Below are 23,883 nucleotides of genomic sequence, written 5' to 3'. Positions count from 1 at the left end.
CATGACAAGAGACCATTTGGACACTAGCAATAGACATGAGATCTCACTTGTGCAGGCTGGCACTAAGCCATTCAATACAAACCACATTAAAATAGGACCTCCCTGGTAAGACCATCTCAGATGGAGAGCATTCAAACCTGCAGATTTCCAGAGAAGCCTCCTTGCCACCAGAATACCAGTCAAGACAACAGACTTCTCACATCTCTGTTGCTAAAAATCACCAGCTGTAAAAGAAAATCTGAGGCTGTGAGGAGCAGCAAGGTTATGGGGAAAAGTTTTGACCCTGGGACTCTGTGTTGATTGTACTTCATTCTTGCTAAGTAAAAGTCATGAAACCCCACACCCTTTCCATCATACTTACTCCTTGCTGCCTGTCTCACGTCACTGAGCTCTTTTCTCCTTTCTGAGTGGCAGCACTGGCTCAACAGGGTGTGGATGCAGCAGCAGCAGGAGCCAGCCTTGTTTGGGCACATGAGGCACCAGAGACAAGGGGAGGAAATCCAGGACAGAGGAAGAGTGGTTTACAAATGGATTTGTGTTGATTCCCACACTTAAAATGCTGATATGCATTCCCTTACATGCACTCCAGTAATGGATTCTGGACCTTTTTTCTGCCTTTAGCCACTTGCTGGTGTTGTGGGTGCAGCTACAGGGCACTGATGCTTTAGGGGCTGGAAGCTTTTTCACCTGGTTAAGTTGACAAATGTGCTCCTGCTGTTGCTGAGCCTGGAGCACAGGCTGGAGTCTGCTAAGACACTCTGTGAAACCTGTGAAACCAGCCGCTCTGATCTAGAGCTGTGCAATCCTGTGGTATCACCATGTATCCACAAAGGACTGGAGCTTTTGGCCTTGCAGGAGAGAGGTCTTAGGCTGTCCAGGAAAGGCTTTTTCTCTGCTGTTTCTGGCTGTCTTTCAGCAGGTACACATCCTTTGACTCCTGGCCTCTTGCTCCCTTGCTGATTTGGTTTCCCCCCTTTCATATTCTTTCTCTGCTCCTATTCTGGCTTTTTTTGTACTCCCTCCTCTTTCCCCAGTCCAACTTCACCATATGTGCTCAATGGTGTATGAACTGTTAGAGATTTCAGCTGGAGTTTGGGGACAGTGGAGGAAATGGTCTCATGCTCTGCTCTTCCTCCTTCTTTCTTCCTCATCTGTCCGAGTCTGAATCCTGCAGATCAACAGCATTTTTGCAATTATCTCTAGGTATCTGTAAATTAGCAGAAACACAGATTACAAGCTAGGCTGGCACCTACAGACACAGAGAGCCTCTGGGCAGGTGTCTGGCATACCTGTGGCTGTGGGTGTTTCTGGGTATGCAACAGGGCTGCATGGCACTGCTGCCTCTCTGTGGAGCAAAACCCAAGCACTTTCAGCAGTGAGAAGTCTCAGTCCATCATGGTTACTAAAGTGGATTTTGTGCTACACTTAGAAGCTTTCGAAAGAGTGTGCTAGCTTTGGTTAGCCCAGCCTGGCTTTATCCAGCTGGTACAGGACTTTTCACTAAACAACTTCATCTATTTCTGCAGCTACAGCATGCACTCCTATCTGGAAGCAAAATATTTACTTATTTGCTTTTAATTATTTATGGTAATGAAATAGCATCCATATCTCAAATTTTTCCACGAAAATGAATACTCTTGTAGTTCAAATCTGTGGCCATGAAAGAAAGCACAGTTTCCCAGTGTTGCTTATATTGTTTATTTGTTTTTAACTTCAAAACACAGATGATTTTCTGAAAACAAATAGAGTAATGGAGGGAATGGAGTTCAGCTCTCTTAGTAACTTTCCCAAGAAACACATCTGGAAGAGCATATTTTTGCAAAACAACTACATTTCAGCACACCCAGACAGCAAGATTTCAAAAGTTTGTAAATAGCAGAGGTTAGCAAAGAGTGTTGCTGTTTTTTTCTTTTTTATTTTTTCTCTGTTTAAATTGCAAATGGCACTAAATGAACCCACAATTTCCATGGCTAACACAGAGACATTTTAAAAGAAGTCTTTGAGTATGCTGTTAATTTACAAGATGGGGAATTATGAAAACATACTGTCTCATTTTGATTCTGTAAAATAAACTTGGTGATATAACTGGATGGATATTGTAACATCTGGCAGTCTGGCAACTGATTTAGGCCTACAGTATAGCTGTTTAAATCATTATCCTTAATTGCTACTTAGTTGGGTTTAAAAAAAAGTCACTTTTTATCCATAGGCAGGTAACAACACTTTCTTTAGAAGCAAAAGTGGAGTGCTGGATTCTATTTTGTAAATAGCTCTGATGTTACACCTCATCAGTACTCTTAAAACCTAAGTCAGTTTTGGTTCCATTACTTGTACATCTCTTGGTCCATCTTCAGAGGAAGGTAAAAAACCAATCAGTTTGGAGACAGATCAGTAAAATCAAATTAGCTTTCCTGAATCAGAATACCACAGCCAGGCCGTGCTCACCAGGAAGGTCAGTGGGGGTGGAAATAATTCTGCAAACCAATGAGGAAAATGTGAAGCCACTGCTCAGACTACAGTGACTAGAAAATACCAGACTAGTATTTTCATTGTATTACAACTCCCAGCCCTTGCATAGACACACACAGAGTCAGGCACAGGCCACCAGAGGATGGCCTATGAAGACAGGCAGAGAGCTGGGGCTCATTAGTCTGGAGAAGGCTTTGGGGAACCTCACAGCAGCCTTCCAGAACAAAAGGGGAGCCTACAAGAAAGACAGAGAGGGACTTTTTACAAGTGATAGGACAAGGGGGAAAGACTTTAAACTGGAAGACAGTAGGTTTAGATTAGATATTAGGAAGAAATTCTTCACTGAAATTCTTCACACTGCAACAGGTTGCCCAGGGAACTGTGGGTGCTCCATCCATGGAAACATTCAAGGCCAGGCTGGAGGGGGCTCTGAGCAACCTGGTCTAGTGGAAGGTGTCCCTGCCCATGGCATGGGAGTTGGAATGAGATGATGTTTGAGGTTCCTTCCAACACAAAGTATTCTCTCATCCTATGATCAGACACACTCCCATGAGGTGCCTGTGGGGCCTGGGAGCCCTATGGTGGGCACACCTGGGTACCCTGCAGGGGGAAGAAGGCTTTTTCTGCCAGCTTGCAGCCTTTGGAGCTGTAGCAGCTCCACAGCAATCTCAGCAGGGCCAGTCTTCTCCTACAACCATGGCTGTGAAGTACGCAGAGTTAAAACAATCACCTATGTCTGTGACTGTTAAAGAGCAAAAGACATACTTGGAAATGTAGTCCAGAACTGATAAAATTTGGATAGGAAACTATTAGTTAATTTTGCTAGCTAATGCCTGTTCTCCTGAAGTCAGTCTTTCTTTTCCTGCATGCATGTGAAAATCAAATGTTTCTGGCACTGGGTGTGCTGCCCACATTTTAATGTTCTTTGGAGCATTTTGTACTTACATAGAAGGAAAATATCCCTTTACCATCTGATTTGCTTGAGTTGTACAGTCATCAGTGGTACAGCAAGAAACAGATGGAATGGGAATTAGCAAATTACTCAAGCACTGCTCTGTAGAGGGTCTTCCTGAACACAAAGTGTGTATGTATTAAGCAGCCACAAAACTTACAATCTATCACATTCAATATTGGGGTTATTGGATGGTGTATCAAAAATACCAAAATACACTTCCCTGTTTGCTGGAGGCGGGGTGTTGGTTGGGCTTCCCACCCCGGAATCAGGGCTTGGTGCAGGGTGCATTTCTGGTGCATACTTCTCTTCTTTTTGAGAAGGCTGTGGCTGCTTTGGTTTGAGGTTTTTGAAACGTTTGAGCTTTACAGGGTCCTTGGCTTCCTTGGCACAATGGAACAAGATGAAAATGTCCCTTCGAAATTTGGAGCTCATTCCAAAGTAGATAATGGGGTTGTAGAAGCTGGCAGACTTAGCAAACAAACTGGCAAGGATGCTAGTGAGGTTGGGTACAGGGTGACCATAGGCAGACCATATAGAGATGACAGCATATGGTGACCAGGCAATAATGAAGGCTGTGCAAATGACAATAGAAACCTAAAAGACAAAAGAAGAGTAATGTTAAATCTATTTTGGAAGACTACATCAGGGGAGCAAAACACTGAGAATAATAACTTGAACACTTGGCTGGAAGGGAAAGGTCTGGATTGCCCTGAAGTTATGGCTTATAGGAGAATATAGACAAGCAAATGGTTTGCTTTGATGAAGCCAGGAAGACCTAGGAGCTACATATTGAATTTTGTTATGGTGGTGTGGTTGAGAAATGCCTCATCTAACAGAATGAAAATAGCTGCATTCCCATATGTTTATATGAATACAGAGGGTTTCAGGTAGACTTAACTAAACAGTGAGTAAACTGAAATCTGCACTCTAAACTGCACTCTAAATTCTGAGTATGCTCAGGAGTAGTGTAACTTCTGAAACAAAAGAGCATACGCCAAACCATATTTTTGGGGTTTGTGCTGTAAAACCAGCTCCAATTATATTTAGATTATTTTTCAAATGTGATGTAGCACCAATATTAGCCAACTGATGAAGTAGAAATTTTAAACAAACTTCATATTCTTCACTGACTTCAGACTCTGTCATTAGAGTTATAATGAAATGAAATGTAATTGATGGGTTTTGTTCTCTTCTGTTCTAGTTGAGGTCAATTTTTGGAAAGACAGATTTACTTGAGATGAATCCTCCCTGATATGAAACACAAACTCACCCTGGTGACATCCCGCTCTATTCTCCTCTGTCTGTCTGTGGGATCACCCAGTCCTGTCAATGCATGGCTTAGTTTGACTGTGTTGATGATGGACACATATGAGAAGACCATGACTGAGACAGGCAGGAAAAAACAGCAGATAAAAATGGAGACGATGTAGGATTTGTAGATTGTAGAGAAGTTGGCTTTTGCCCAGTCTATCTCACATGTGCCATACATGCGATCTGGAAAGCAAGAATAAGTTGGTTAGCATTTTTAGAATATTGATCTGCTTTTGAGCAATTAGTTTATTAGTTTAAATGCTGTGTTTTCTTCTGTTAAGCACTGCAGAATGGAACTTTCTGATTTAATGAGACATGACATTACTTCCTACATAAACAATTTTTCAAGACCATTTAGACTGTAACAAATTTTAATGAGTATTTTCATTCTGTCGAGTTTGTATTGCCAGTGTAAATCCATAATGCACAAACTGTTGTTTCAGGATAGGAAATTGTGACACTTTATTAAAAAAAAAGGTTTTATATCCTTGACTGATATGTACTCTTATTTGTCATAATAGTCTACATAGTAACTTCCTAAGATGAGCTCTGTAACAGCATAACAAGAAATTCCATAGACAATATGCCAAAAGTAAAAAGTCACTACTTAGATAACTAAGCAGGAAATAAAAAATATTGAGGCCTCTTGAGGTAATGGAACTTCTACTGCAGTGAGAGCCATGAGACTAAATTGATACAGCTAATGATAAAGATTATGAGAAGACAAAACATATAAATACTTAGAAAGATATGGGACCTTTTGAAAAATGGGAAACACACAGTCCTGAAACACAGAGATGCAGACTTTTAAAATGAAGTGAGGCAGATTGCAGGGTCTACCACTAGTGAGACAGGAGCTGACCAGGGGCTTAAGAAAAAGGCAGCGGGAATAATGTGTAGTCTCTGGCTCGAACACTTTTATGAATTACAGTTGACTTCTTTAGGTGTCCTGATGTATTTGCAAAGATGTCCTCATATAAAACTTGAATTCTATAACCTTGGAGGTTTTTCTATAGATTGTGAATTGTGTATTTTTGTTTTTAAGTGGAAAAAGTTGTGGTTTCTTTTTCTGACAGCTATGGCAACAAATCGAATTACAAATAAATAAAGCATGAATCAAAATTAGGAAAGTCAAGTATTAACAGGTCCCAGAGATACAATACAGGTGAAGACTACATGATTTAGCAGCAGATCTCTCCCTAATATCCAGTGGTAATTTTGAAGGAAAAAAAAATCCCTTAATTCCTCACAGGTGAGAGGAGATTTAAACAGGAGGAATTAAATGAACAAAAGGTTAAAATCTCTTTCATGATTCTCATCAAAAAGAGCTCAGTATTTTTATCATCAAAAGCTCTAGATGTTGCTGTTTGAATGTGTTCTGTAATAGAAATAGATTTTTCTCTCCTTTGCCTTTTTTGTAAGTAGACCTCAAAAATATAGCCATAAAAAATTCAAAAAATATAGCCATAAAATCTGGCTTAATTCTAGGTTTCTGCTTTTGATAACTTTTGCCTGAAAAATGAAACCAGCCTTCAGATGACAGGAAAAGAAAATCCAGCAGATTTCCCGCAAGTCAGAATTCAGAGCTATGTTTTCTCCCTTTGCAGGGAGAAAAACAAGTGGCTTTCCCAAAAACTGGTGGGGTCCTGGGGGCCCCTGAAGATACTGTGTAGTAGTGAAAGGCCTGAGGCAGCTAGCTGTAACCTGCTGTGCTCTGCTGGTGCCTGCTGCTGCACTTGCTGCTGCTGGGCTCCCACATCTCTGTGGGTGCCCTCACTGGAGGTGTGTTTAGAGACAGCCCAGGAACCCAAAATTGCTGTGAGTCTCAGTAGGGGAAAGCACTCCTAGAAGCAGTCTTGAAAACCACTGCCAAGGAATTGAATTCAAACAGGGTCCATGGAGGCACTTGAATGTCCTGACAAAGTAGTGTTGCCCAAAAAGTCCCTGGCTCCAGTTTAAGGCCAAAACCAGACATCAGAAGTCCCCCTATAAATGAAGAGCTGGTGGATTAATGTAAAAAGAACACAGATCAACAGAAGATACACAGAAAATTACCAGTCAAAACCAACCAAGTTTATGACAGTCCAGAGTGCAAAAATATGACATAAAATTCACACAGTCTAATAAACAGTTTGAATTTGTCTCAAACCAAAGGTTGTTGAGCCAAATATCTTGGGAGTATTATGGTTTGTGAAGGATAGAACATTTAACCAACCATAGGAATGGCTACTTTTCTCACACCGATACTTCAAGGGTCCAGAGATATCTCAAAGCTTACACACTTAGTAAATAAGAGAACATATGCACATAGCTGCTTCAGTAAGTCTCCAACAAATTGGCTTTTGCCCATTCTCAAAGAATGCAGAGGCCTACAGAATCCAGAGGGGTAATTGCTGGACAATGCCAGTCACATGATTTCAGTTGTTGGGACTTCTGTATCATTACCACTTGTTCCTAGATATTTGGTTTGTCGAATTCTTACAGGCTTAAATTGAGGCAATTTCTCCATCTTCCCCCTTGAAGAAATTTTCTGGTCAGTCACATGCCTTAGCCACTGAATTTCTTCAGTGTACACCACACAACTTTTTTCCTTTTTTTCTTTACCCTCCTTTTTTGATGTGGCCTTATCTTGCACCCTAATTCTTTCTTGGACTCACAAACTTTCCAACACCTTTGAGTTCCTTTGCCATGTAAGTTTTCATATTTTCAACAAATTGCTTTGCCAGATCTTTCTGGCTTGTCTTATTATAGTTTCAAGTTTAACTTGCTGGAACTTGTGTTCTTTGCTAGTTTCCTAAACTTGACAGTTTTTGAAGGTTGTCTTTTGATAGTTTTCTTTATCTCGCTGCTTAACCATGCCAAGTATTTCTGGCCTCTCTTTTTCCATAGGCAATATGCACTTGGTCCAAGTCTTTCCTGTGATATCTTCAAAAAAAATCTCTTTATAGCTGATACCAAAGCAGGCAACGCTCTGCGCCTACGTCATGCACAATGAATGATTTCCTCAGTTCCACTGATAATCAGTCTGGTTTGTCACAAACAGCAAGAAAGAAAGGTAAGTTTATCTTTGTTAAGTGGAGAGGCGCCAGGTAAGTGCAACTGAGAGATACCTGTTACCTGTATAACTGCCCCAGCCAAGCAATGGAGCTGCAGACCAGAAGAAAGCGGCCACCCAAATGAGAACCAGAGCCACCGACATGCTGCTGTTGCTGATGCAGTGACCTGCAATGGCATGCCTGGGTCAGAAAATAGTACTTGGAAAGGCAAACATATCTCTGAAATCCAAATGCACTCCTATACCACCAGCTAATAAGTAAAACAGCTATTTTAAAAATTAAGGTAGAAAAATGTATATTCATAAGAAAATCTTGATTTTGAAAGCATCTATCAGTCTTGTGTTCCCACTGAAGAGTGGAAATGCATGTTTTTTAAGCAGGAGACAATGAGTTTGTTGAGTGCTGTGGAATTAGTGAATTTTGTGTTAGACTTATGCTTTGTAATTTTGTAAAATGCAGGATACAGTTGTATTTTACATAGAAATTAACAAGATAAATCTAAATTCAGGGGATTGTCTTACTGGCATTAAGGTATTTCCCTGTTAAAAAGGAGAAAACAGTCCAGCCTGTATTCACTATTTGATACAAAAGATTCAATCTGTCCTGCTGTTGCCATACACTGTGGTTATTTTTTGATTTATGTGGGAAATATTTATGCATCCACCAATTTCTGTTCCTCAACATTTCTGTAACGTTATACTGGGTACTTGCTCAAACTGAGATTCAAACATAAATTATGCACAGCATCAGATGGATATGTGGTAGAGCTTCACAAAAGAGATCTGTGGGTTTTAAATATGACTTCTTAACAGGCAATGAATAGAAGATGTAGGATTACATCACAGCAAAACTCTATCACCTCCAGCAGCAGTTCATGCTGAAAGTTAACTTCAACAAGTCTGTCATTGCACCCAACTGCAGAAGAACTTTCTGTGGAAAAAAATACCTCCCTGCAGAAGTTCTTATCACAGCAAATGCTCCTTGTGCTAGTAAAGAGAAAAACTCATCTGATGCAGCCCATGTACTTGCATATGTTTTCCCTGCAGACATTGATAGGTTCCTCTCCGAAAGATGGTGCAAGCCACTTGCAACAAAGGCATGAAAATTGATCTGATCCCTGACCGGAAACTTCTCAAACTCCATCTCATAGAAGAGCGAATATTTTTCAGTGAGATCCAGACCAGGATGTATAACTTAGGAGCTTGTATAACTTATAATTTGAGTTACATTTTGAGGAATACAGAGGGTCAGCAATACCTGTGGTATCTTTGGCACAAGGATGAATTTACCCATAGTGACCCAAGTGCACTTGTAATAATTTGGGTCTTACTGGAATTACCCTGAAGGATTCTATGAGAACATGTTTGTAATGTAAATGACTGTATTATGTCCTGGTTTTCAATGTATTTAATTTATATTTAGTATAGCCTGCCTGACTGATAATAGCGACTGAGAGAAGTACAGATTTGCACCAGGTTCAGTGAGGGCAGAACTGGACTTGCCTTTATTCCTTACCTCTCTCAGGATGGCAGCCCTTGATATAGCGTGTCACACTGATCACTGTAAGGGTATTAATGCTAGCCAGGCCAAAGAGAAGCGTCAGAAAGCCATCAACCTGAAAAACAAAGCAGTACAGGATGTTCTGTTACTGCAGAGAGTTGAGGGGGAAAAGAACCTCAGGAATTTCTCCTGTCATTTTCATGTTAATGAACTTGAAAGTTTTTCCAGAAACCCAACTAGCAAGGAAATGCAAAATGTCATGTGCAGTTATCTTCTATAGGATCAGTGAGCAAGCAAATGTTCAAAAATTATATAAGTGCTCTGTCATGTACATACAATAAGCAAGCAAGAACACCCTTACATCTATGCTTCCCTTAAATGACTTGTTAAATGAAGGAGAAAAACTTTGAACTGGAAAGAAGAAAAGCCCTGAACATGCAAAAATGCCATGGATGCAGTTGCCCTGCTTATACAGAACAAACATGCAAACTGATCCTAAGAAATTTAGGCCAAATATGGAAAAACTAGGAGGTGAACGGCTGGGCTGAGTGAGAAAATATTTTTTTTTCTTTTTTTTAATAGACCCCAAAACCTAAATAGATGCAGTAGATTGAGTCTTAATGTCTGGTGTTGCTCTGTGCCTGCTATTTCTGAAGCCCTGATCCTCATCCCCTGGCTGTGACGCAGGCAGAGCTGTGCAGCTCTGTGGCTCCTGCTGACATCAGTGCCTCAGCCACGTCCCAGGATGGCCACAGCTCTGTGAGCTTTATAACCAGGTATAACCAGGAAGTTCTGTCGGCTGCAGGGGACACGGATGCAGCCATCTGCTAGGGAGCACTCTGTGGCTGGGAAATGATCCAGGCAAAATGCTGACAGCCAGTCCCTTAGTTTTTTGGAATCTTGCAACCATATATTAAACTGTCCAGAGCAGAGGAGCTCTTGGAGGTGCCAGTTTTACACCTAGTGAAGCAAGAATATTAAGCGTCTCTGGACAGTAATTTGGCGTTAAAATACTGAAATTTTTGGCAGAAAGGCACATCATTATTCTACAGGAACAAACTCTGTCTTTGTATGAATGGGCACAACTCCTGTGGAATTCAGTTTATCCCTGCACTGAATCTGGGGCTTTAATCCAGGCTTAAATCTAAGACCCTGGCAGATTGTATAAATTAAATTTGGTGAAGGGTTAGAAAAAGGACAGCTTCATCATTTCTTTCACTGGTGCTTTTTCTTACTACCACTGTCCTCATATTGACTCTAAATACTTCTTATTGCCATCTTTTACAGACCCACCACATTTTAAACACATGCAAGGCTTGCTACTACAACAATCTACACTCACCTGTGCTCTGATTACAGTCATCTCATGCTTGGTGTAGGAATGCAACCGTGTTTAGAACAGACTTCCTTGGATGTCTCAGCTACTTGCTAGAAGCTGCACTTGGCTGAATTTGGCCTGCTGTGTGCTGTGGATGTTGGTGAAATACCTGGATATGTAAATGTGCTCTGCATTTCATTATCCTTACTGGTGCCAACAGCTGCCACCTCTCCATTTGCTCTAACAATGCTTCATAGATGCAGAAAACACAATGACCATAATCTTAAGGAATTGCACTAGTTATTAGATTAGAAAGGAAGGAGTATTTCAACAAGGATGCAAATAAACACTTTGAAATTTAGCCTAAAGAGCTATGAGATTGAATACTAAAAGAGCAGAACAGGCTTCTCACTGTGTATCACAGGCCTATGTTAAAAGCAGGGGAGTTTTTCTGAAATAGATCTGTTTGTTTTATCACTGGCAGATGTGACCATTTTTCTCCTACCCTCCTTTCCTGATGTTGGACCAAAGAGAGACAATTCTATCAAGTGATCAGTTCAAACAGCCTTTGAGCACACCTACAAGGGAGGAAGGTCGGTCTAAAAATACACTCTTGGCCTTTAAGATGCTGTCACCATAAGAAAGAAAAGCCTGAATGTATTCTTTGGAGTGGTGCCTTGCTAAAAAAATGTGGTTTTATCTAAATCAACATAGTTCAAAGGATTGAGCCACTGTCAATACCAGATCTTGTTTGCATACTATTTCATACCAACGATTCATCAGACCTTCTGCAGGTGTGGGGGCTACCACCAGAGATGTTACCAGGGCCAAATGGCTTGTAAGTGGCTAAGTGGCAGCCAGGGCAGCTGTCACTGCCTCCTTGCTGGCCACAGGCTCAGTGGCTTGGGAACAGTGACAGCGGGAAACATTATGAAGCAGAGGGAGCTCTGGATGAAATGAATAAAGGAGGTAAATGGTGGCTCTCAAACTGCAGAACAGCCCATACAGGAGCCACAGCATCTGGAACACTTAACCATGAGAGACCATCCAACAGGGTGCTTTGGGAGCATGATGCTCAGACCACTCTTGTCCCAAACTTTTATTGGCAGCAAGTGGCTTTTGAGCCCTACTATGCATAAACCATTTCCCAGCAAGTTTGTCAATGCTGCAACCCTTTTATATCATTGTCACTTAGACATATGTCCTCAGAAGAAAACAAGGGATCTTCCTCTAGATATAGCCAATTTACTTCAAGCTTACACCTACTAGATTTGGAAGAAAGATCTCTACTTTTTCTGCTACTTTTTCTGCTCTTGAACAGACAGCACTGACTGTAGGTAGCAAGGCAACTGCTAGGCACCCAAGTAGATAATAACAGAAAAACTGCTTTAACATAGTCCCAATTTCTATAGACAGAGATTAATAGCAGCATGTTACAAAAATATGTGATAATTTCAGTTTTCTGCATCTTTAAAGATATATGGAATGACAGCCAAGGAAATACTAGAATAGTAAATAACATTTCATTACTTTGGAAGATTGATGCTCTTCCCCTTACACAGTTCTGGTTTTCCTTTTATTCTACCCCCCAGCCAGCTCCTTCCTTCCATAGTCATAATACTTCTTCCATTTCTGTTTAATGCAATTTTTTCCTTCCTATTATTAATTATGATCAAATAGCAGCAGTGTTAACAGGCAGTAATGAATTCTGACATAAACACAAAGTTGATTGCACGGTAATTTTAATACACCAGCTTTCCCTTTTACCCATTAAGAAGCAGAAGTAGATTAGCAATTTTAAAAGCTTTCTCTCAGTGCCCTACCAGCATTACTCCCTTGGCTATATAGATATGCATGGAAGGTGCTCATTATCTTTATGCTGCCTGGAAGCTAAGACACAACTGAGGAAAAAATTGTGGTTTTTTTCTGCTTTGCACTTGTGCCTGATTTTAAATCTCACTAATGCTCTTGGAGCACTATTTACAACCCGCAATACATAGAGCTCCTACTGCATGCAAATTCATTTGCTTCAACACAGAGAGAGTTAGGAATCCCCAGTGCACTATGAAATTTTTAGCTGTGAGCATGGCTGTGCCTCACTTTTGCTACCTTTAATACTTATGAATCCCTACTGATTCATAAGGCTTGTCTTCATTTCAATTACAGTCAAATATAACCTATTGTTCATAATATTGGATTAATCAAGGTTTAATTGCACAAAAGCAGATTGCCAAAATAGCTATTACTTCTCACTTTGGGCCAAAACATTGATCTCACCAGCCACAAAGGCTGCCTCGCTCCCTCCTCTGGCCAATTGGTAAATGTATTGCAATTTCCCAAAGTCCATTTGTTTCCCTTCAGAACCATGGTATCCTTATTTTTCTTCTATTGAAAATGAGATAATGAATATGTAAAGAAAAGCATAAACTTCAAACAGGGATTATTTGCCCACAGCATATAATTAAACTTGCCACAATAAGCTCTCTCAGAATAACTATTTTTTTTAATACAAATCAGATTATTCTGAGTAATTAGGTAATGGCAATAAACCTCATTCAACATCAATAAATGAAAAAGCACTTAAATCAATCTTCAAGAAACATATTTGTAAAAGCAATTGTAGAGACCTTGGAATAGATATTTTAAAATTAAAGACTTAATTTTAAATTTAACAATTTCTTAAAGTTTGAAGTAAATGCAAAAATATTCCACTTGAGTCTGATGACAAAGTAATTCTCCCATCTCTCAAATATACTGTGATGTGTCAACTGGACTACACTAACTCTTAAGTCACAGAGGTCTAGAAGGACTACTGAGTTCAAGAATCAAAATTAGTCTTCACAAAAGACTACTTAAAACCCACAATGCATAGTGTTTCTAAAGCACTCAGATAGTTTCTTTGAGATTTTCTACAATACAGGAGGTGAAGGAGACTTACCATTTACTACAGTTCCCACATCTTTTGCTCATGAGACATTGTTCTGGTATGTTTTTATCCTGCCTTTTAAAATGTCTCAGTAGGCTTCAGGGGTAGCTATGCTTAGAGGTGATGGCATCAACCCAAGTCATTGGAGAGCTCTGACAGAAATGCCCCTCCATGTATAAGTAAACAATGAGAATTTATATGCTACAGGATTAGAGAGTTTAAACCATTAAGTGAGACCATCAAACATTCATTATTTGTACTCATAAAGTGATTAAATTTTTCTGTGGCTGGAATATATTCTAAAGACAGAAAAATATGAATGCAGTATTTAGGCGATACTATTATGTGTCCAGATATGTAATTATGCTAATTATACTATATAGTTAATGTATGTTCAGTGCCACTATTACAATGTGCAGGTTACATTTTGGCTTTAGTGAAGCCAGTTTCATCTACCAGGTTAATCAATTGAGGTTCAAGGTGGGGGAGCTCACTTTGGGCTAACCTTTAGCTACTGTAGTTGCAGCTTCTCAGGCCACAATTTCTACTCCTGCCCCTATCAAGGAGCACATCTCTGAATGCAACAACACCACCACTTGCGGGGATGTCCTTGAGGGCACAGCATTCAATGAACAGATAGAAATTGATTGCAGAATTTCCTTACACAGCCTCATCAGATAATAATCTTACTTCAGATACTCCATCTCCAAATGCTTGGGAGCACACCTGCTTTCTAGCTCTGGGTAGATGTTGTGGAATCATAGCAGATTTATGCCTCTCGTGTCCCCCCGTGAAGAGTAAACGGGGAGCATGTAGTTCATACCACCAGATGATCCAGACACAATGGAAAGATTCCCATCTTCAGGTTAAATGCTGAATTGCCATTGTCTTTCTGTGAATTAGTGTAAAGGGAAATTAAGAAGCACTAGATAGGAAAATCTAGCATTGCCCTTTGGGAACATGTGTGCTACACTGTAAAATTCTTTTCAGTGGGCCTGAGCCAAAACTCCTCTCCACTGTAGTGATGTTAATTCAGAGTCTACTTGTTTATTGTCAGCATCACCATTAATACAAACAAACAAATACACAGATAAAAGAAGTGTCACCTATCTCATCTTTACATTACCATAGAAGACAAGGCTTAGCTTTGTGGACTGTAGATAACTGAAATCCATGCACATCAGATTAATATCACTTTCTTTTTTTTCAAAGTATTTTCCATTTCAGAATATCATGTTAAATGTTTCTTGAAGTTTACACACCTCAAGGGAATCAGAGGTACCAACGTTCATGGACTTTGCCAGGACAGCCCAGAGACTACAAGTGACCCTTCACATTCCCCAAAGTACAATCCTCTGTGCTGCTTCCCAACAAGAAGGAATCTGCTTATGTAGCCACCCTCAGGTTTATACAAGGACATCTCTGACTCTTGGCTGAATGCCTAGAATTGAACTTGCTCTTCTGCTCAGGAAGGTCCTGGGCAAAAGGCAGGGCAGGTTAGTGATGGTACCAGCTCAGCCTTAAGTGACCAAGACAGGAATATGTTATTTTCCTGAAAACGTGAAAAAGCTGCATGGCTACTAGCAGATCTCCTCTTAGGTTAATATTCTTGTCCCCTATGGATCCTGTACCAAAATAACAGGAGAGTCACAAGCATTTTCAAGGAGTCCTAGTAGACCAGGGAAAGCACAGAAGGAAGTATAAAAGATAGTTTATTCTTGGCCTTAAAGAGAGTTCTGGAAACCCACCAGATGCAACAACATCATCCCTTTCTGCAGGGACAGTGGTATGGAAGTCCTGGATGTCCTGTCATATACAGCCCATTGCAAGCAGCAGTCATCTTGTCATCAGATCTAGTTCAGGACCTGATTTACTTCCTAAGTAATATCAGTGTACTGACTTAATGGAATAAATTTTTGTGATAGAGAAGATGAGTACATGTGAGATAGAACTATAAAAGTATTTACAAATTCTATCAGAGTGATATTTTAATTTCAGATGAAATTTTGCTTAAAAGCCAGTGAGAGGATGTGGCACACAGAGAACAGTCAGAAGAATATTATTTGTTGCCCTATGTTGAGAAGATCTTGAATGATGAAGGAGTGATGGACAGCATTTTTTGAAAGAAAACATTTATTATCTTAGACATCAGCACAGAAGGATGTGGAAGGCTACTATTTTCCACAAAGAGAAGTAAGAAAAGGGTATTTCAAAGCCCTCTGGGAGGAAAAGCAAGCACAGAAATCAAAGCTTAGGCTTTGTAAATTCCTGGTTCTGTAGGATCACTCTCAGGCAACGAATGCCCAATCCAGGCAGCAGAGTGGGGTTTGACTCAGTGCTTGGGTGTCACAGCAGGGGCTACGTCAGACTTGTTAAAGAAGGAAACAGATAGTTTGGGCATTCATAAATCTTCACTACCGAATATATAACTTATCTAATTAGTTGCAATTGACTGCAGAAATACTCATTTAGAGGAAAATGAAGGAGAATTCATGACTAATGAAAACTGGCGGAACTTCCCTGAAGTCACATTAGTTACACTGAAATGATCTTCTATGTTGCTAATGATTCTGTTTGTGCAAAGGCAGTCTTTCCCCCCTTCCCTGCAGATGAAGTATTTTTCTCATTAAAATTCAGCTCACAGATGTCTACATGAGTTGCCTTTACCTCTTTGACTGCAATGTGTACACTCTTTAGATTATATGAAGGCAGATCAGAAATAAAGAAATAGGGAAGACTCTGCAACTTTATGTTTCAGTATCCAAATCTCAGGTAGGCAAGGAAACAAGAATGAGGATAGATTCCAGTGCTCTAAATTGAGATATAAATTTGTTTCAGAAAAAGTGAAGGAAAAAAATTAATGGATGATGGAGCAATGTGAATGGGGAGTTAAGCTGGAACAAGCCTGACAAACAATGGGTACAGACATTTGGCAGTAGTGGCTGTCTATCCTCAGTAATCTCCCCAGCAGCTCTACTGGGTAGGCAGTAAAAAGAAAACTTGTGAGGTTGAATTTTGGCCCTTCCCATCTGACATTGCTTTTATTACTGGACTTCACAGGGACTGTGGAGCTACCACTGGTGTCTCATCTCCCCAGAATGTGAGGGAGTACCACTCCACACAAAGTAATACTTTCTTGGTATATATAAAACACATAAAATCACTAACCAAGTCAAAAGAGTCAATGGTCTAGCTACATAAACAATTGGTTGGTTTGATGAGTTATATTAAATGGACAGAAATCAGTGTTCTCCAAATTTACTCTGTTTATAGAAACATAAATGCCTTTAGAGTTTTTGATTTAGCAGACAATTAACAGAAGATTTTGTTAAAAGAGGAAAGTATTAATCCTCTGTGTCCTCCTCAGACAAGATTTAGCAACATTTTACAATCTATGTATAGGAAAAGAGATAAATGCATGTTCTGAGAAAGGAAAGGCTACCAATAAAACACAAAAGAACTTATTCAAGATTAAAAGCCCTGCCCTCAAAATTTCTGAAAAGACCCCATATGTTTTCATCATACTTTTCTCAGCATTTCCTACTGTTGCAATTTTATTTTTGGTGTTTCAGATATTCAGTTCTAATTTTTACAAAAGGTGACATTATTTCTTAGAATGTCATGAGAGAGCCCTAGATATTTAATAATACCCAAAATAGTTCTTAGGTGCTAGCAAGATGGAGTGGCTGGTAGTTGAATCTCCAAAAAGGGGCAAGGGCCAATGTGCTCAGCTTTGCAGGCTTTGGTCACTTGCCTTGGTGAGAGGAGGGTTGTGGCTCTGAGCTCTGCTCCTGCATTGGAGGTGGCAAAGCTGGTGAGCAAATGAGGCTTCCAAGGAAGCCAACAGAACAAGGGGATGGACATGTTTCACCCTCTGCTTGATTTTCCATCTTTTACTTTTCAACACAAAAGATTGTGATTCCTTGTTATTCACAGCCATTTCCTTCCCTTAACTTTACAAGACCTTTCAAAAATTATCAGTGTCACTGTAAAAAGCAGAGCGATGGCTGACCCATTCCCCCTTTACCTCCATGGACTGTGTGGGAGAGCTGGATTCACTTTGGAACACAGACCCAGGACTATTCATTATAAGGGAGTACCAAACAATTGCTAAAGCAAAAAAATATTGGGGCTAGAGACTAAAAGAGGCTCCCTGCATTAGTGTCAGACATCCATTAGAGGAAAGGGAACCCTCCTTGTCCAACAGCAGCATTGTTAAATCAGGGACTTTGCACGTCTAATTTAGCTTTTCTTAGACATCCCTATTTATCTGGGATTTCAGATGGCAACTTGATCAGCTACACCACCACAATCTGGAAAATCTGCTAAAGTGCAAGAAATCCCAGAAATCTGTGGGTGACTTACTCCTTAATGCATACACACTAAGTCTGGTGCTTCCAGATAATTTTGGACTTCCTGGCCGCACCATACCCTTTTGGGATGCCCATACTCCCCAGATCTGGTGCTGTCAGGCACACTGTGCACGAGTATATTAGGTTAGGGCTTACAGAGTAGAGAAATACCTGTGTGCAGTGTGGGGTTTACTGCTGACCACCACATTGCCATGTGCTCCTGTCCAGGGTATGCCAGACTGGAGTAAAGTGCTGTGTGAAGCATGGAAGCACTGCAGGATTCAAACCCAGATTTCCTTCCTGCTTTGTAGTAAACCCAGCCAGAGGATGAAACAGTCATTTCTCTCTTGAAGCAGCTTTGTGAGGCTGAAGGCAGGTCCTTGAAGGCTGGCCCTTGTGATGATGAGGGTGAGCTGCAGGGACAGAGTCAGTGTGAGCTGGATCCTGTCACACAAGCTACCCTGGTGCTCACTAATACCTCAAAGTGGAACTTTTTTAAAAATGGCTGTTCCAGAGGATGTTTCTGTGCAGAGACAGACCTGCTGGGGATGCTCTGGCCCCATCTGGCTGGCCAGATGGACTGAGAATACCTAGGCTGACAGTGAGGTGAGTGCACCTGCGGTAACAGCATCAGTCAGCATGTCAGGGACAGGGGGTATGTCTGTCACCTGGAGATATCCACCCTGTGCTCTGGGGTGCACAGCCCAGACACATCTTTCATGTAAGAAACAGTCAGAAATAAGAAATGTGTTTTAAAAGAAGCTTATGCCAACAGCATGAGCATGTGGTAAGAACAGTCATTTTCCTTGATCCTCATAGTAATACCTTTAAGTGTTTGAAAAATTAATGTTTAAATAACCAAACTGCATTATCAAAAATAATTTTAAAACTTAGAAAAGTGAACTACTGGAAACAAATTTAAACTGAAGTACCAGGATTATGAAGGATTTCAAATTCAAAGGCACTCCATAGCCCATTGTTGTTTTCAGACATGACTGTAATGTACCTATGGAGTTCAGATAGGTTATAATCCTTTCCCCGCATTTAGAGGCCTCCTGAAATCTGCATCTTTTGTTGTATTTGCCACGTGATTAAAAATACAAGAAAAACTTTAGATCACTTGATAGATAAAGTTCAGAAGAAGCCATGTTTGCCTGTTGAGAATGAGTATTTCTCCTCTTCCTACATGAACATTTGCATACAATGTTATTTATAGGTTTCCCTGCAACTTCTGGTTCAGCAGAACATACAAATAAAAAATATGTGAAGGACAAAAATATATTCTGAGATAGCTTTTCACTAGGAATATGGTCAATAGGGGAACAGATGGCTCTTGGTCACTGGGTTACATTCCCTGGGTTACATTCCCTGACCTAAAATTCACCATATGAACCAGTTTACTTACTGATCATATTGGCAGAGGCTAGAAAATGGATGTGCCAGAGACTGACTGTCCTTCCTCTGTCCAGTTCAGGAATGAGACAGCGGTAGAGCAGAGGTATAAAAGTGAAAGCAGATTCCAAAGGCCACCATTGGAAAACTGTATTTGTACAGAGCATTGAGCAGAGGTAGCATTTGGATACAGATGTACCATCTAACCTCACTCCTGAGAGAAGAGCCCTGTCAGACTTAAAAAATAATGTTTGGCATGAGAAAGAAAAGTGTTGTTTCTTCCATACAGAGGAGGAGAACAGAACTCGTCTTTGTCCCTTTCAGCAGGTATGCAGTGAGATTTTGCTGGTAGCTGGAGATACATCTTTTGTTACAGAGAGTTTTCAAAGACCAGGCTGTTTTGAGAGAAGTACTCTTTGTCTGTCTTTCCCCCATTCCCTCCAACCACAGCAGCCCAGGATGGTGAACCTTAATGTTGAAAAATGTTACCTGAGGGCACAGGAGACCCGAGTCAGAGGAAAACAAAATAGTTAGGTGGATTAAGTGAGGTGAGCTCATGAAATTTCTTCATAAACAGAAATGACAGGCTAGCTTGGGAAAATAAAATTTTCCTAAGTGTTCCTGACAGCAGAAACTGATCAATAGGAGCAAATGTGTAGTGAACCAGACAATGACAGAAAACCAAATAAGGCTGTCCTCTGGACTCAGCAAAACAAACCAAGTGAGGGAAAACACATGGACCATGCTAAGGAAAGAGCCATGCTCATGTATGCAAAGTGCCACCCCAGCTACTTGCAGAGGAGCCTGAGTGCATGAGGAGAGCCAGAGACACCAACTTCAGCTGGTCCTGACAGAAAGCATGGGCTTTACCTTCATGGCACAAAGGTCCTCATTCCTCATGTTCTACCTGTGAGACCCCTTCTAGTAAAACTACAAATTCAGACTACAGCAATCAAAACACTATTGCTGTTCAACATTAAACATTTTCAGAATTACCTTTGTGCTGGCTGCCTACACACATGTGGATGATTTCACATCTTTTTTTTATGCACAGAAGCTTCCTGCTATTTCTGCACAATATTCTTACTAGAATCCAGCCACTCTATTTCCTTAATCTATTTTTTCATCACTGGCTTCTGTTTTGTCTAGTTTATTAATCAAGAAGATGGAAGTCAGCGTTTACACATGTTTTTGAGGTTCCCCAAGACAGCGCAAAATCTTGATTGAAACAGGAATCCTACATGATGTTCTCTCAATAATCCATAAGCAGCTTGACCACTCAACAAGCCACAACAAATCCAAACTTAATTCAAAGTACAAATTGATTTTCCAGATTACCATTCATTTTAATTAGTATTAATAACAGTATAAATTCATATTTGGAATGGTTCATGTTACTCTCTAGAGCCTACAGAGGACTACCAAAGCAGAAAATGTAATGTTTTGCAAATCAGTGTGTTAAGAAAAGCCAATACATTATGAGTGTCCTGCTCAAAGTCCTTGGATCCCAATACCTTAAAACTTTGCTTGATATCCAAACTTTACAAATGAATACTGTTTAAAAAAGATACAAACCAAATTACTTAACACAGACTGACCAACAAAATATCTGGGTAATCTAAAAATGTTATGGACCATTTCTCCCCTTGAAAAAGCAGTTCAAGTACAGCAAGATTAAGCACACGTCCATCTCACAAAGTACAAGCACCACTCTATCTCAATATTTTAAAATCTTAAAAAAAAAAGTCAGATCATCATAACAAGACTTAGTAGCTCCAAGTCAGCCAAAGACAGATTCCCAGGCAAAAGCATCATGAAAGAATCTGTAAGGCTCCTGACAGAAGTTCCCATGCAAACCAAGATGAGAGACAGAGTGTGCCATGCCTTGCCAATTCCTCTGTGTGCTGCTTTATACAGCCCAAAAGAAGAAGCCACAGTACAGACAGGGCTCTGAAAGAGCTTGCAGTAGGAATGCAGAAAGGTCATTCAATATTACTTGTCTCAACCTTGTGAGTTGTAAGCACTAAGTTACACCACTGACCTAGGGTCAGGATTTCACACTGAATGGCTTACCCTGTCTTACACAGGAAATCTGCAACAAAGCTAGAACTGAACCTGGAGATGCAGATTTTGCCTTTCCTTTCTCAGTCATAGCTCCAACCTTCCTTGAAAGAGGGGGGAAAAAACATGCATCTGTTTAATTCTGAATACGGGTGTGAATCTTACAGTTTTCAGGTATGTGTTTATTTATCTGATGACTTCAAAGTTTTCCATAAATGAAGAAATTCAGTTTCTGCTCAACAGACCTTAGACTGCAACTGTAGGTCATCTCATTAGAGAAAGAGTGCTATTTTGCTGAGGAAATAATTAGCTTCATTTTGATAAATTGTTTTCTGCCAAATGACTCTAGAGATACATTAAAAAAAAAAAAAATTAGATCAAGCTACAGCTCCTAGGTTAATCAGTCTCCTACAGGACATCTTCCTCTCTGCATAAACAGATCCTTTTTATTGAAATGGAGGGGACATGACCTGTAAATGTTCTTTCATCTATGTGGCACAATAGCTCAACTTCCTCCTTAAAAAAAACCTAAAAACCAAGCCTCCAAGAAAAGAGGATTATTTTTCTCTCCCTTTTCCTTCATCATGATCTTTCTTACACCTTGCCGTAGGCTATCCTGTCATTTTCAGGTTTTTGATTCCCTGATGAAACAGAGTATAATCTTTCCCACAGTTGTTGCTGAAAGCACCAGGGAGCCAGCTTTGTGCTATCTGTCCATGGGGTGCATTTATATTCTGCCCACAGAGGTATGTTTTGGAATTAACAGTAATAACTTTTTCCGAGTACTCCAACAAAGAGCTGCCTCCAAGATCACAACTGTGGCATAAAGTTAAATCACTCATTCTACCACAGGCAATGAATCAAGCCAGAGTTTAGAAATGTGATTGAAGAGTTACAACTGAGTTAGTGCAAAACCTTGCATGCTAAAATGTATGGTTATGCCCAAATGCTGCATGGAGGCTTGGCTCCACATGCCTTGTCAAGCAGGAGTCGACTTTGGCACTTTAACATTTGTCTTAAAGCAGCAACCAGGCTGGCTTCAGGTGACCTGAAGTCAAGCACAGCCTATGACTTGATTTTTCCAATATGAGTGTGAGCTCTAACATGTAGTAAAGTAAAAGTAAAAGTAAAAACCACCAAACTAGTAAGAACTGTTGCGAATACACAGGAAAAAAACCTACTGAAAACTGGTGAAGCACTAATCAAATGCATAGATTTACAGGTGTAACAAAAGAGAACACACTCCTTTTGAAAGGTTAGTGACCACCTCCTTTCATGCTTTGGGTGCTGTCTGGTTATTTATATACAGCACTACCACAGAAATAGCTGCACCCCTTTTTTCAGATTAATTTTGTCAGATTATTTACGTGTAATCCAGTCTTACCTGGCAAGTCCATATTGATGTGATAATGAATCCATCATCTCTGAAGACATTGAAGATTTCAATGATGCCCCGTGAATAACCAAACACGGAGATACTGGCATCTGACACTGCCAAGTTAAATGTGAGGTAGTCGGTGGGCTGCAGAAGATGTCTTTGTTTATACAGGACAAAAATCACAATGCTGTTTCCAAACCAAGACAACCAACCTGAAAAAAAAAAAAAATCCATGGAACTTGATTATCTTTAAGGTCCCTTCCAACTCAGTCCATTCTATTATTTATGAAATCAAAAAAGCAAATAAAGAAAGGAGGTGTTGAGTGTGTAAATGTTTGACATATCTTCTAAAATTCCCTTTTGTTCCACTGGAAGTATATGAAACCAGATTATCCACTAGACAACTATGCATGAAAGCTTTTTGAGCAGTTGGGTGCATTTCAGAAGAAAGTGCAAGTAATTGAGTGCAGCAATAAAACAGAACAAAGACAAAGAGCTGCTGCTACACCTACTGAAGATGTACAGTTCAAGGGTCTAAAGTGGATTTTTTCCCTGAAAGCTTTTTCCTTAAGTGGATAGATGAAACTCGTAAGTGTTACACCTGGGAAAATACGAAGTAAGAAATATTGGTAGAGTGGAGCAGAGACTACAAACAATCTGCCAAAATCTGCAACTGTTTAAGTTCCTCATATACAATAATGGATACAGAATGTTCACACACGTAGCTAGAGGGCTGCTTTATCAGTTCTCCTTAGAAAAGTGCAGCTAATACAACTAGGTTTCTTCTCTTACAACAATCTAGGATCTCCTTGCAGCAAAGTCTGTCCCAGATGGGAATATTTTTCAGTAATACACATGATAATCTATATGAAGAGAATATTTGGAATAGAACTTCAAAGTTTCTTTTATTTAATTCTGCAGAAAGTTGCATTCTCTTTTACTCTTCCAGGAACAGAGATACCAGACTTGTATGTGTCTAAGTATGTGAGCAAAACACAAGGGAGAAAACTGTAAACCTGCTGAAAGTCAGACACTCTGCTGGAGAGACCTGGAGTTTCCAAATGTCTACAGCTATTGCTCTGCCCATCAGTGCAAGGCCCTGGTGGCTTGCCTCCCACTGTTTTGCAATTACATAGATGTGTATAGATGAATGACTTTTAACAGA

General features: G+C 40.1%; 1 protein-coding gene across 1 annotated transcript in view; it reads right to left on the bottom strand.

The window, feature by feature from the left end:
- Positions 1–3,577: 3,577 nt before the first annotated feature.
- The window catches only part of LOC136555279 (visual pigment-like receptor peropsin), a 28,169-nt gene continuing 7,863 nt past the window's right edge, over positions 3,578–23,883 (bottom strand). Inside the window, exons 2-6 of the mRNA XM_066547887.1 lie at positions 22,725–22,930; positions 9,307–9,406; positions 7,853–7,957; positions 4,695–4,918; positions 3,578–4,018 (exon numbers count right to left, since the gene is read on the bottom strand). Coding sequence (XP_066403984.1) covers positions 3,578–4,018; positions 4,695–4,918; positions 7,853–7,957; positions 9,307–9,406; positions 22,725–22,930 — 1,076 coding nt within the window. The remainder of the gene's footprint in view (positions 4,019–4,694; positions 4,919–7,852; positions 7,958–9,306; positions 9,407–22,724; positions 22,931–23,883) is intronic.

The sequence above is a fragment of the Molothrus aeneus genome, chromosome 3 (assembly GCF_037042795.1).
Source record: "Molothrus aeneus isolate 106 chromosome 3, BPBGC_Maene_1.0, whole genome shotgun sequence".
In the NCBI taxonomy this organism is placed as follows: Eukaryota; Metazoa; Chordata; class Aves; order Passeriformes; family Icteridae; genus Molothrus; species Molothrus aeneus.
Note: the sequence above shows the minus strand (reverse complement) of the source record. Positions and strands in the feature narration are given on the sequence as shown.